General features: G+C 38.4%; 1 protein-coding gene across 2 annotated transcripts in view; it reads left to right on the forward strand.

Moving 5' to 3' along the window:
- The window catches only part of NELL2 (neural EGFL like 2), a 140,258-nt gene extending 127,052 nt beyond the window's left edge, over nt 1-13,206 (forward strand). For both annotated transcript variants that reach the window (XM_048301087.1, XM_048301088.1), the window contains 4 exons: nt 5,942-6,135; nt 7,133-7,309; nt 9,445-9,669; nt 12,381-13,206. In XM_048301087.1, the coding sequence (XP_048157044.1) occupies nt 5,942-6,135; nt 7,133-7,309; nt 9,445-9,669; nt 12,381-12,431 (647 nt within the window). In that variant the 3' untranslated portion in view covers nt 12,432-13,206. The remainder of the gene's footprint in view (nt 1-5,941; nt 6,136-7,132; nt 7,310-9,444; nt 9,670-12,380) is intronic.
- Nucleotides 13,207-13,966: the final 760 nt, after the last annotated feature.

Raw genomic sequence — 13,966 nt, forward strand, 5'->3', positions numbered from 1 at the left:
CAGGATAGTGAGGGATGGAGGCATATTACAAGCCTCAGTATGCTCCCCAGCCTTCCTGACTGAGCAAAGTCCAAAACAGTCACTCCAGCATCCATTGCTCTGGGTCTGGAAGGTAGAGGAATTGCTGGCTGTCAGGGTATCTCAATTTATCTCACAGTACATTCAGTATTTTAACTAGTATATTAAATTTCTTGCAGTTGAAAAACCGCTGTCAGTTTGGAGTCCTACACTTAGGTTTCTCAGAAGCTTTGTTTTTGATAGCACTTAAGGGAAACAGGAAATACGAAATCACTGCTCTTCAGCAGGAAACCTTAGTAGCACTCACAAAACTCCATCAAAATCCTTTTGCTCTTATTCATGATCGTTAAAGGTCAGCAAATAAAGTGACTTCTTTCTTTTTTCCATCTATCTGTCCCAAGTAGAGCTATAGGCATTAAGCCTTCAATACTGAATTTGGGAACCCAACTTAAGCATCACCAAACAGAAGGCAGATATGGAGACACATTAATATTTAAATATTCTGAAGTGTGGCAAGAATACAAAATTTTCAGAGTTTCTCATCTTTTATAAAAGGACTGATAAAACAGAAACTTGACCACTGTATTTTATAAGACAGCAATTTGAACACATTTACTGTATAGGGAGACAACATTTCTGTCAAGCTGATGTTACCAACATCTGAAGTCTCAGCTTTTCATCTTCCACATCTGGTAAGCACTCTCACAGGTGGCTTACATGAACTCACAAATAAATTAGTCACAATTCACTTGCTCTTTGAAGAATAGTTACACCAGTCAATAGATTTACTCAGGACAGAAAATAACAGAAATAAAACTTTCTGCTCAGATGAGCCTGGGCTCCCTAGCAAATGCACTCCTTCCTTTTTTGCCTTAAGCAAAAAGTACTCAGGTATCCTGGTACTTTCACCTTGCTGAGCTAATGCTATTCCTCAGAGCAAAGGTAAGGGAGAAACTTCAGAGCAAAGGAACTGTCTACCCTCCCAAACCATCTCTGCCAGTATTTCTCAGTGATACAAATGTTCATCTTTTCTTTACAAAAATGAGAGTCTAACCAATATCAGAATGATTCTTGTCTCAGGCAGACTCTTTAGGGCTTTATGATAATCTCCTGCATGTAAGTCTGGATAATTCATCAGAGGACAGATAGCTGCAACTTTCCATCAGCTGTATCAGTGGGTCTCTGAGCCTTTTGTCACTTCCTAGCAAGGTGTGCACAATTCTTTTGTTTTCTAATTGTGCCTTGTTTATTTTCCTTGTGAGTTCATTGTGATTTTTTGCATCTGCTATTTGTGAGGTTTTTGTCTGTACAATTCAGCTTTCTTTCTTAGAGCTATCCATAGTAGTTCCAAGATCTTTTTCCAGAATACATCCAAAAGACTGATTTGATTTTTCAATGGCTACTTCCCCACGCACTTTTCAAATGAATCTCATCTGACATATTATTGTTTGCTCAGTCAACATCACAGAGTGCTTCTATATTTCACTTTTAATATCTGGGTTTTATACTTTATTATCAACAGCCTTATCATCACACTGTTCATCCATTTCTCCACGTGACTAAGTTATTGGGCAGATCACATTCTGGCACAGATTCTTGCAGAACTTCCGTGGGACAACTCTCCATTGTGACAACCTGACCATTTTTACTGCCCTTTATTTCACAATAATTATCCCCTTTTATCCCTTTCATTACAGGGATAAATAATTATTTATTAATGAATATAATTCTTTTTAATCTGTGAGTCAATGACCACTTTTCTTCCATGGCACATAGTTCTTGTAAGAGCATGTATTGAGCAAGGAAGGTCATGAATAAAAGTATTAAGAGTATATGAAATCTATCCCTTTTAAAAATATTTTTTATTAGTATAGTATACTTTGAATATGAATCTGTGATATGGTATCTTTAAACAATCCTCTTTCTATCTGAAAATGTTATCCTTTTGGTTGCTAGTTTTAGTTCATATTTAAATCTCCATCATTTTAACATAATAGCCTCTTTGAATCTAAGCACTACCACAGAGGGGGTTTTTTTGCAGCCTTTTAAATTCCTTCAAGGATATTGAACTTGTGGTCGCTGTTGGTCACCAATGCAGGGTAGTTGCTCTGTAGAGACATTCTGAATCAGAGGCTGCTTGCTGCTTAGGGCCAAGTGAAATGGTGCTTTGTCCCTCTAGGTTTCTTTGACTACCTCTTCCAAAATCTCTTAAATACAACTTTGGGTCGCAACCTGGAGCAATTGAAATTCCCATTTTTATGGAGTTTTCTGTCTCTGCAGTCTTGCAAATACTGCAAATGGAGTTTAGTAATTCTGACTACTGTCACCCTATTGTATGGCTTTAGTCGGGTATTTTTCTAGTGTAGGCAGGAAATTATTTGAGATACAATTAACTCCTCGTTTTCTGTAACATGTATCACTACTTCTTTCCCATGGTATTCCTTTGTTATTGCAACATTCAGTTGTACCTAGAGATGATGGTAAGAAAAGCAAAATCCTTAAAAATGTGACAGATCAAAGCTGCAGTAATTTTTCATGTAGGTTAGATAAATAAGAGCTAATTCTCAGTTTAGCACTAGATAACTAGTTACATTTCATTTCTGGTTTTTTTATTGAGGCAAACTTCCAAGTCTTTTGGGAATAATGTTCTAATGTCATAATATTCAAGCTGCTTGGTTCTTAAGCAGTGTGTTGTAAATAGCCTGAAGTGAACTATTTGTTTTTGCATGGTATGCGGGGGGCTCTTCTGGGGTTTTTTTGTTTTGTTTTATTTGGGAGGGGGTGGGGGTTGTTTATTTGTGTGTTTTGCTATATGGGAGCAGTAATAAAATGGCTTTGTGGCTGTATGTACTGGAGTATGCAACCTGTAATCCTACCATCTTCCTTTTGAAACACAAAAGATGCAGGGCCCAGTATCCCTTGTCCATAGCTGGTTATGGCTGTAAACACAATTTCTGTAACATAATGCACCATCGATTAAAAGTCTAAAGTAAAAAAAAAACAGACGAAGTTTTGCTTGGTAGGGATGATTGGTGTGCAAGTTCTTTGCTGATAATACCTGAAGTTTGATGTGGATGAATAATGCAGATGAGAGTTCCATGCATGAAAAGCTGGTGTTTCTCTTGCTGCATCATAAACACACTGCTGTTTCTGATTAGGTTAGAATCAAAATGTAAATAGTTCCTGCTGTGACTAGGAATATTTAAATTGCCCTATCCAGAACATTTATTTTCATGAATCAAACAACTGAAAAAAACAAGGTTGGGAATTTCCAGAAGTTTTTAATGCCAAATAAGCTCGGCTCAATACCAGAGTCAATGATGAAACCTCCATTATTTTCAGTTACTGGGACTGTGTTGAAAAATAAACCTCAGAAGCCTCTTTCTCATGGGAAAATTGTGAAATAGGCTTGTATATATGTGCCGAATGCAGAGTCAATGTTTATAGGATCAACATTTGTTGTTTAAAGGAAACCTTTCTTATTTACATGACAGCTGAACTTTGTCCAGTTATCTCATTAATTATGTCTGCCTTCTCTTAAGTACCCAGGTTGCTGAGAAGTGACATTATTAATTTATAAGAGCTGTGTAAAAGTTTTGTACAAAAGAATGTTCTAAACAAATGAATACAAGTTTCAGAAAGCAATTTATTAAAAATTACTTTGTTAATAAAGAGAATCCTGCTGTTAACCCAAATCATTACATTTAAATACAATTTGTGTCTGTTCTTGTTATTGCATAACTTAAAACCAGCTATACCTTAATTTTAAATTGCCAGATTCTATTACTTTCAGGTTTGATTTAAGAGAAAATGTAGGAAGGAGAGAGCAGCTCTTCCATCCCTCTGCTCTGCTCAAACTGGAGTCACTCAAACCACTCCTGTTAGCTACTCCTCTACAAACCTTCAAGTTTAGAGTCTGGACAGCCTCTGCAGAGCCATCTGTTCCACTGGTTATGTATCCTGACTGTTGGGGTGGGTTCTCCTGTCTGATGTGCCTGTGATGTTTCAGCTGTTCAGGTCCATGCGAACAGCCACACTGAATTTGGTTCATGGTCCCAGTTATCCTCTGCCCTGTTACAACAGTGACTGCCTCCAGATGCTTCAGAAGGCAGTGAGGTAGAAGATGTAGAGATCTGAGATGATTCTCCTGTTCTGGATTATCTGATATGTAAATAAGCCTACCATGGGCCCTAATGCATGAAATGTAATCTCTCTCCCAAAATCTGTTAGCATTGCAAATTGAATGTTCTTGCTAACTTTATACGCTTTTGGCTATGTGATTGTTTTTTGCCTCTTAGGATTCTGCAGCAGTGAGTGTCATAGTTTGTTTATGCATTGTATGGAAAGTTATTTCCTTTTATCAGGCTTGAATTTGTTGTCTTTCAGTTCCACTGACTGTCCCCTGTCTTGTGTGTTAGGCAATATGGAGAAAAAAGCTCTCAACATGTCTTATTTGGAGTATTCATTATTTTTTTGGTTATATCCCTTCTTGCTGATGTTATTTTAGGATGAGGAATCCATTTTTTTCATTTCTTCTCAAATGATATTTCCCTCAATCTTCCCATAAGCCCTAGTAATTTTGCAATTCTTATTAAGATGATGCCACTGTTATTGCCCACAGTATTTGAAGGAAACACACAATGCTGCTGATTTGTACAATGGAATTCTAATCATTTCCCTGCTCTTTTTCATCCCAATTCATATTCATGTTAGCAACTTGTTTACTTTTTTGGGTTTTTGACCATAGCCACACTTGAAATTGAAATGATAATTGAATTATTTTGCTTTAAACTGAATGTGCTTGAGGTGGATTGGAGGTTTCATTTCCATTGTTGAACCCAAAGCTGAGTGTTTTACTTATTAGGTTTTTGTGCTGGTGGTGAAAGATATATTCATGACCATATTGCTTATTTTATCTCACTCCTCTGGTGGACATTTAATTATAACAACATTACTTTTTAATGAACTTTAATCAAGAACTTGGGCCGTACTGTTGATAAATTGTATTTAGAGTTGAACTCAATATATCGATATTTACAATCACCATAGTTCTAGTTTTTACTCTGTTTTCTGCTTTTTATTGCATATATCCATTTACTTCATTCCCCTTTGAAGCTTCTTTCCACGATAATTTTTCTCCATCTGAACAGCTGAAAAAGCTAAATAAAGACTATTTGGGTAGAAGGTAGTGTGTGCTGCTAGCTTGCCTTTGCAAAATAATTGTATGTACCTTGATGAGGTAGGCCTTTAAAATACTTTTTAATTCTTTGAGATATAACTGTTTTGAAGTAATTTATTTTTATTCAATGGAGATGTGAATTTTTTTTCTTTATTTTCTATTCTAGACACAAGGGCTATAGCTGACACTGCAACTTCAATATTTAAAATATTCTAGTTTTCACATTCTAATAAAGGATGAAATTTAAAGCATGGTGCGCTTGCTTAAATGAGCTTGCAGGTCAGACATCACCTTTTTCATTAAATTCTCATCAAGTGAACTCAAATGTGCTAGACAGCGTCAGCAAAATATTTTAAGAACAAGATTCTGAAGTTGCTCTTGTTTCACAGAACATGTCTCATGAATGGTTGTCGCAAACTAAGGCTCTTTAGGGGAGCTGAGAATTATTCTTGCTCTCATGTTTCTTGTGGTTTCTTCATTCTATCTACCGTACTCAAAAGCATTCACTTAGAAATATGTATAGAAAAACTCAAAATATTAGGTTAAAACATGACCTAAAAAAGCTGATGTGACTTGTAAAATATTTTTTGTGACTTTTTGAGTTATTTCTCCCCATGCTGGTGAAGTACAAATTAATTTTCAGCTGAAGGCCTTAATGGCCAGGAATCATTTATATTGACTGCCACAAGAAGATTTTTGTTAATTGAATGTGGTCTAAAAGCATTACATGGCATGTTTTTGCAGACATTGATGAATGTGGAACTGGAAGGCATAGCTGTGCCAATGACACTGTTTGCTTTAACTTGGATGGTGGGTATGACTGTCGATGTCCCCATGGCAAGAACTGCACAGGAGACTGTATCCATGAAGGCAAAATCAAGCACAATGGTCAGATTTGGGTGCTGGAGAATGACCGATGCTCTGTCTGCTCTTGCCAGGTCAGTACAAATGGAAGTAGCTGCTTCTGCAAGGTGGTGGTAGGGATGAAGGGCAGAGTGTCAGGATTCAAGTGAAATTCCTGGTTTAGCTGCCTTCTCAGGTGCATGTGTGGAACTACAGAAATAAAATCATATATTACATGGGAGAGATATTACATTATATTACATTGGAGATAGCTTCTCTCTCCAACCTGCATGAGCAGAACATTCGTTGGAAGTTTATTATATGGTACTGGGAGAAGGATGATAGTACTGTTTTGTTAGCAGAGATGCCACCTGTGGTCTCTGGGTGGGAGTAACAGCATTTTCATGCAAATAAACTGTCTAAACATCTATTGGGGTTGGAGACTGAGACCAGTATCTCTAGCAGATGGCTATAAATAGAAGTAGTTTCTCTGTCTGCAGAATAATTCAGTTTAACTTTCTCAAATGTTTGCTGTGGGAAGTTTGGTCCCAAGCTAAATGCTGATGGGGAATGAAGGCCCAAAACACTGCTGACGGTATCCTGAACATTTCAGCAGCTCGACTGTCGCGTACTTGGTTTAGTTTCAGATCACCTATCATCTTCCTATGCGAATAATTAGAGAACAGAGGGGATGGTCTTCCTTGACACTCTCCAGTCTATGAAACTGGGATATTCAATGAAGTTTAAAGCAAGATTCATCAAGCATCTATATGAGAATTACAAACTTAGTGCAATCCATTAAAATCTAACCCTTGGGAAGAACACCTTTTGGGTTTCACCACCTCAGCGGAGAGCTGCCTGGAAATTGGTTGAATGAAGGATGTAGAAGTAGGGGAACTTTATGGTAGTTACTGAGTGTGTATTGGGGTTTCTGGCTTGGTTTGAATTGTATTTTGACAAAGATACTGTGTAGTGGAAAACTTGTGAGCTGCTAATGGCTTAGAATCATGGTAAAAAATAAAATTTTGGCTGGAATATGGCTGTAGTTGTGCAAATTTCTGCCACTGCTGTATGTCTCTCTTCTAAAAATAGAATGGATATGTGATGTGCCGGCGAATGGTCTGTGACTGCCAAAATCCCACCGTTGACCTCTTTTGCTGTCCTGAGTGTGACCCGAGGCTCAGCAGTCAATGTTTACATCAGAGTGGGGAGCTTTCCTATAACAGTGGTGATTCCTGGATACAGAACTGTCAGCAGTGCCGCTGTCTGGTAAGGTTCCTGATTACAGCAGCAGAGACAGGAGGGAAAATCGGTATGAGATATTCTGATCTCTGAATAGTTTCATTTTCATGCATTAGCATCCACCGAATTTCCCCTGAAGAACCTGTATAATCAAAATCGGGTTTTCGTGGATTTTTGTCAGTATTGTCAAGTTCCTGTCAAAAATGTGTTTTGATGCAATAGACATCATATAAATTATTTAATCATGAAGGTGGTTTCAGCAGAGTGGAGGTCATTTGGATATGGCACCTACACAGCAACACTCGTGTTCACTTATTCAGAGACTGATGAAGCTCTATAGGGAAATTCTAAATATGTATTTATTATCACAGCTGATAATTTCAAGGATGCTGGTAAACTAAAACTTATTTATTCATTCAGACATTTTGAGTAACAGAAAAATAATAAGACTTTGTGCATTTTTCTAAACAGTGAAATGAGATTTGAAAAAAACCCACATCTGTTAACGCTTGTCATCTTTTTCCTAGGCATGTATTTCGGAGTCTAAGCAAAAACTATTCTGCATAATGCTGCTCAGGAAGTTTCTGTGACGGAGAAAATCCCAAGATAAAACAACTAGCTTTTATCACAGATTATCTCAAAATATAAAGGCTAGTCCATGTAGCAGCTTTGGCTTGTCAGTGTATCATGAGTAACAGCCAGAAACTCATTTCTGTAGACTGTGCTTTCAGTGCTAAAATCCAATGGAATAGATTACCATGTGCTTTATTAAATGTCTTAAAAATGAAAAAAACCCAACCTACAACTTCAGATTTCAAAAGATCATGAGATCACATCAATAGATGTTTCTTTTTTTTTCAAGATCCTACTTCTGTATCAAAAGCCTGCTTTCTTTCAGTGGTCATGGATTTTTTTGGGTGACAAAGTATTGTCTACTCCTTGTACTGTCCATCAATGCAAAAAATAGATTGAAGTATCAAGATCAGTGACTGGGTTAAAAGATTACTTTAATTCTTACCATCCTGCAATTCAAAAAGAAGAAAATTGACCCAGATGAGAGTTTTTTAAAAGACTAACTTCACAATACTTTCTGCAACAAGTGAAGGAAATTTGGAGCTATGACAAGTGTCTGTGATTTTTTTTTCAGCTTCTGCTCTGGAGATAGTGAACTCCTCATTCTCAAAGTCTTAGGTACATTTTTCATGAGTAAACTGATTTCCTAGGACCAAATGCTGTGCTTTTTGCCCTCCCTTAAGTCCAAACTATTCAATCTGTGCTCAAATTAGCTGAATAAATTGGGGATCAGAGATGGAGCTGCTCCAAAAAAAAAAAAAAAGTGCATTAATAACTTCTGTGAAGTCTTTTCTTTGGCCAGTAGATCTGCAACATTGGCCCTTGTCCAGAGTGAAGGGAGGGTGATTCCAGCTTCTAGTAACTGATACGATTCATTAAACATCTTGAGATTTGTGTTCAGGCATACAGTAACTTCCCCTAAGGATATGCTGGCCTAACACAAATCTCTGCTTGGACCTTTTCTTACCCTGACTGTACTACACCCACCATGCAGAAGGTGTGATAAAGTTTGGAACTTCAGGTATTCTGCATAATATCCTAAGTGGATGGTGAGTGGTTGGAGGTCCTCTCACTGCAAATGTGCTGGTGTTCCCTGTTACATTGGGCTGCTGGTAGCTCAACATCCTTAATCCAGCCAATACATTTGTAACCATGGCAAAGATAAATTTGAGGGCTTTCTGTGGCAAGCCAACAGTTCAAATTGCGAGTAAGAACTGGGTGAAACTGAAGATTTTGGCACACTTTTGTGGAGTCATGTTACAACTTCTGTCACTTGCAGAAGTAGGGTGTCACAAGGACAGGCCTATATCCTGTGTTACATAACTTCTATGGAGAATTTTCAGCTGCAGCTTGATGGAGAGTGTACTGATATAAGTTAAATCTAATATACTTCCTGAATGGCATGCAGAAAAAAACACCTGATCTGCTGTGTGTCCCGCAGTCAGTGAATATCAGTGTTTTCTGTGCTGAATTCTGAACAGGACCAGTTGGGAAAAAATAGCCAGCTAGGAAACATGGTGCTGATTCAGAGGAATGGGTGAGAAACAAAATAAGAGCTAATAATAATATCTTGCTCTTTCTGAAAACAGCAAGGAGAAGTTGACTGCTGGCCCTTGCCATGCCCAGAGGTGGACTGTGAATTCAGTGTCCTCCCCGAGAATGAGTGCTGCCCACGCTGTGTCACTGACCCCTGCCAAGCAGACACCATTCGCAATGACATCACTAAAACATGTCTGGATGAAACCGATGTCATTCGCTTCACTGGATCTTCTTGGATTAAGCATGGCACAGAGTGCACCCTCTGCCAGTGCAAGGTAATAGAGGTTATAAAGATGAAGCTGAGATGCTTCCTCCCAGCTTGTTCTGTGGCACATAAATATTAATGTACTAAGTCCAGTCAGTGAACAGTTGGTGTCTACACTTGTTTTAAAGCAGCAGAGATGACAGTAAAAGTGTTCAGCTTAGTTAACTGTACTCTTGCATGTGGTAGAAGCATGGTGTGATGTGCGAGCAGGTCAGAAACAGGACAACAGCCCACGCTGCAGAGTGCTGTGGGCACGGTACTGGACTTCGCTTTTCCACCAGGATAGCTGAATTCATGTTTAAACATGGAGCTGCAAGCTCCATGCTATCTTGGAAACATGCAAATATGGCTATGTAAGCCTAGACTTCACACAAGAAATTTGTTCAGTGTGATCCTATAGTGTTAGTGGAACTGCTTGAATTGCTTTTTGAGAATAGTAATTGTTTTCAGAATAAAAGGACTAGTTATATGGTTACATAGCTTTTGTACTTTAAAATTAATCAACGTGTTTAGAACATTTACTGGTTTTGTAGTCAAAGAAATTATTGTCTGAGGAGAAAAATTAATAGCTCTGGGCATATGTGAACTCTGGCATCTCTTTTTGAGAATGAAAAGAAAAAAGGGCTTAACGTAAGTGTTTCTATTCAAAATAAGACCATAAAGTGAATTGTGTTTTCTGCCATCCGGTACTGAAGAGTGACAATATGTGTTAACACAGTAGCCAAGGAGAGAGAGATAGCAGGATTCATGCAGAGTTCTTTAATTATTACTGAAATTCACAGTTGATTTTGGACTTCATTCTATATTTTTCCCAAGCAAGATGCTTCCCAGACTCCAATACATGGTACAATTAACTACTTTGAAAAGGTGCTCATAAAAAATAGTCTATCTTCAGCACCTCCTTCTGTGAGAATTCTGTGTGATCAGGCAGCAGAAGCTGTCAAGCATCACTTCCTTCCTCCACTTTGCCTGATGCAATACTGTGTGCAACAGGTGCTGCTGTCGAGGCAGAGTCCTTTCTCAAGGGCAGTGGTATGCACCAAGTAAGTGTCAGCATTTGTCTTGATGTCAGAATGGGTCAGTGGTTAGAAGAAAATGCTGTAGTCTGACAGACTAGCTAATGGTTAGAAAGCCATCTGCTGCCCAGAGGATGTTGAAGCAGGCTTACAGGCAGAAACCTGTACTTCTGGGGTCTGTAGCTGGTGGTATATACCAGCTCCAATGCTAGAAGTGACTTTTTGCTACAGTTCTTATGCATCTGGTTCCCCATCTGTAAAAACAATCTTTTTGTGTGGTTCTTCCCTAAAGCACCTTTGAGACTCAGTGGTGGGAAATATGCTCTTGCTGTACTGCTAATCAGTGGCAATGCAGAAGGCATGTATCAGTTCTGATCGTGGCCACCTAAGTGCTGCTCCCATCTGGCCTTTTGTGTTAAGCAAAGACTGAACCTTAAGGGTTGACTAATTGGTATTCAGTGCAAACACGTACACAGACTAACCAAATCCATTGCTGCCTTGTGAACATAGTGAGGATTAAAACACATACTCTGCCAAACTCCATAATTTTAATGACTCAGGTGTGACTCTGCCTAGCAAAGTAGAGGTACCACTTCATCCCTAAGCAAGCCAAATCTTACTCAATTCTCTTTACAGAGCAGTGTTCATTTTGAAATACGCTATCTGCTCATATTTCCAGCATTTTAATATTGCAGTTCTGCATGCAAGCAGCCTGCTCCCTCTGGATCAGGGTAGTGGTGTGCCCAGTTTGTATAGTGCTCCTTCTCATTCATCCTGTGTCACCCCTCTCTTCTCTTGTAAAGCATCTCATGGAAGGTCAAAACTCTAGTCTAAGCCTCTCTAAACAAGCGATAGCAAAATAGGTTTACACAAATCCTTAAAGAATTTAGAAACCTGGGTATCAGCTAAAGCAGACTGAGCCACAAAAGCATTTCTAATCACAAGTAAAGAAGGGGGAGAGTAGGATCATAACCTCCTGTAACAGAAGGAGTGAAAGAAAATGCTTGAATTATTCAGACCTTGGTCTTTAATAAGTCCTGTCAGTTTAGTCAGTTTAATGTATTTGGACTAATTTATAAATAATACTCAGTTTTTATTTGCATTGTAAGAATCAGACTTAAGAAAATAAGTAGTAGAGATGCAGAAATTATTTCTCCAGTGTTTTAATGATGTCCATAGGCAATCTGTTCCCTTAAGTGCCCTTAGTATCCTAATAAGAATGTCTGGACTATTTGGAAAAAGTTCATGGATTAATGTTTGCTGGTGTTACAGCCAGGATGCATGAAGTTGAAGCTTTCAGGGCTAAATAAAACCCAGAGTCCCTTCTGCCTGATATGAATGAAACTCCCTAGTGCCCTGTCTTGTTCAACAGCTTTATGTATTTGAGCAGATGCCCGATACCTTTATGTTGGGAGCATTCCCTCCACTGATCCCAGTTTCTTTCAGTTTGACTGTTGTAGCTCTGGGACACAGACCTCAACAAGCCAAGCAATTAGAGGAATCATAATAGCCTGTTCCTTTGGGCAACATAAGGACATGAGCACAATGTCATGAATCTGATCCAAGTCTGTACATGTTTTGTGTTTTACAAGTGTGTACATTCAAATCTGATGGGTATTTGCAAACAGCTGAACTTGTTAAATTTACTTGTTTTGTACAAAATGCAAATTGTTTCAATTCCTCTTTCTGTTTTTTCATCCTTTAGAATGGCCATGTCTGTTGCTCAGTGGATCCACAGTGCCTTCAGGAACTGTGACACCAACAGCTATCTCTCACAAGCAGTTTCTGGATAAAGAATTTTCCTACACAGAAATAGACCTTTAGACCAAAAATTGTTCAAAATTAAAACTAAAATTAGGTTGTTTTTGTCTATCTGAAGTGCAGATATGTGATGAACTCGGTTACCTGAATCAGAGTGAAATTTTTATGGGACTCAAGACAAGCTCAGATGTGTAAACCTTTGTATGAGGTTAGGTCCAAATCTTCTGGCTATTTGTCTGTCTGGCATCCTTGTGCAGAATGTTTAGGTTAGTGTAAAGTGACACATTGTAATGCTGTACATAATGATGTCAAGATCTAAAATCAACTAGGAGTTCTTACAGGGTCTTCCGAAGCTTTGAGAGTCCAACGCTTGACCAGATGCAGCAGATTTACCTAATCATATTTGGAACTGCACAAATGTGTTTGATTGCTTACTGCAGAACTTAGCAGATGTTTGAGTAAAAGGATGAAGCCTTCAGGAGCAATGAACCTAGCAGCTAAGATGTGATATGTACAGTATGTGCGCTGAAAAAAAAAAAAGATAAAGTTATTGTAAAAAACAAAAAACAAAACAAGAAAAAACCAAAAAAAAAAAAAACCAAACAAAAAAGAAAACCCGTGATGCACAGGCATGGCTTCTTAATGTTTTCTGATGGGAAAAGTCATCAATATTTCCTTGTTTTACTGCACTTACTATTATTTCTTGATTGACTTTGTTCGGTATAAGCTCGTAATTGTGCAAATTTAAATAAATATTTCTCTTACCTTAAGTTTCTGTTTGTGCCATCTTTCCTCTTCCAGGATGTCATTTTTATGTGTGCTGTTACTTCTTTGCAAGCATTCCTGGGCATCTGGACAATACAGGTGAAGTATTGCCTGTCTAGCTCCTCTACATGTGGAAGCTTATGCCCAGCACAGCCTTATGCCTATCATGTCTTTGTTAAGATACACATAAGTAATTTGTCATTACAGTGGATTAAACAGCAAATTCACATGCTTAAATATCAGATCCTATGTGCCAGTGGGATGTTGTCATGCAGAGTCAGTACAGATCATTTGTGTGTGACTTGGATCTGTTCAGATTTACAGGGGATCTTCTCCAAATTCCTCTTCTCTCCAGCTGCCAAGGGTTGGTTTGTCTTCCTTAAGCTCTGCAGCTGTTTTTGCTGTTTGTGTGAAGTATCTTAATGCATGGGGATTACTTCAATATGCAAACCCTATTGCCACTACTGTTGGGACAATAAATGAAGGAGGCTACATGACCAAAGCTATGTTATTCTCAAAGAGAAGTAAAGACTAAAGCAGTGCTTACAAATAGTGGGCTGAAAAGGCTGAATTTGTAAAGAATGCATCATGAGCAGTGGAGGCAAAACAGGCAAGGAGGAAGATGCCCAAGGTGACAGCATTCTTCAGATACTGCTTTAGTACTCGTATTCTTTCCAAAATGCCTTGCTGCTCTTCAGCGTCTCTCTTACAAGTTCAGTAGATTGTTATGAAACCTGGACAGGCAAACTTCCATTATTATTGCTC

Source organism: Corvus hawaiiensis, chromosome 4, assembly GCF_020740725.1.
Source record: "Corvus hawaiiensis isolate bCorHaw1 chromosome 4, bCorHaw1.pri.cur, whole genome shotgun sequence".
NCBI lineage: Eukaryota > Metazoa > Chordata > Aves > Passeriformes > Corvidae > Corvus > Corvus hawaiiensis.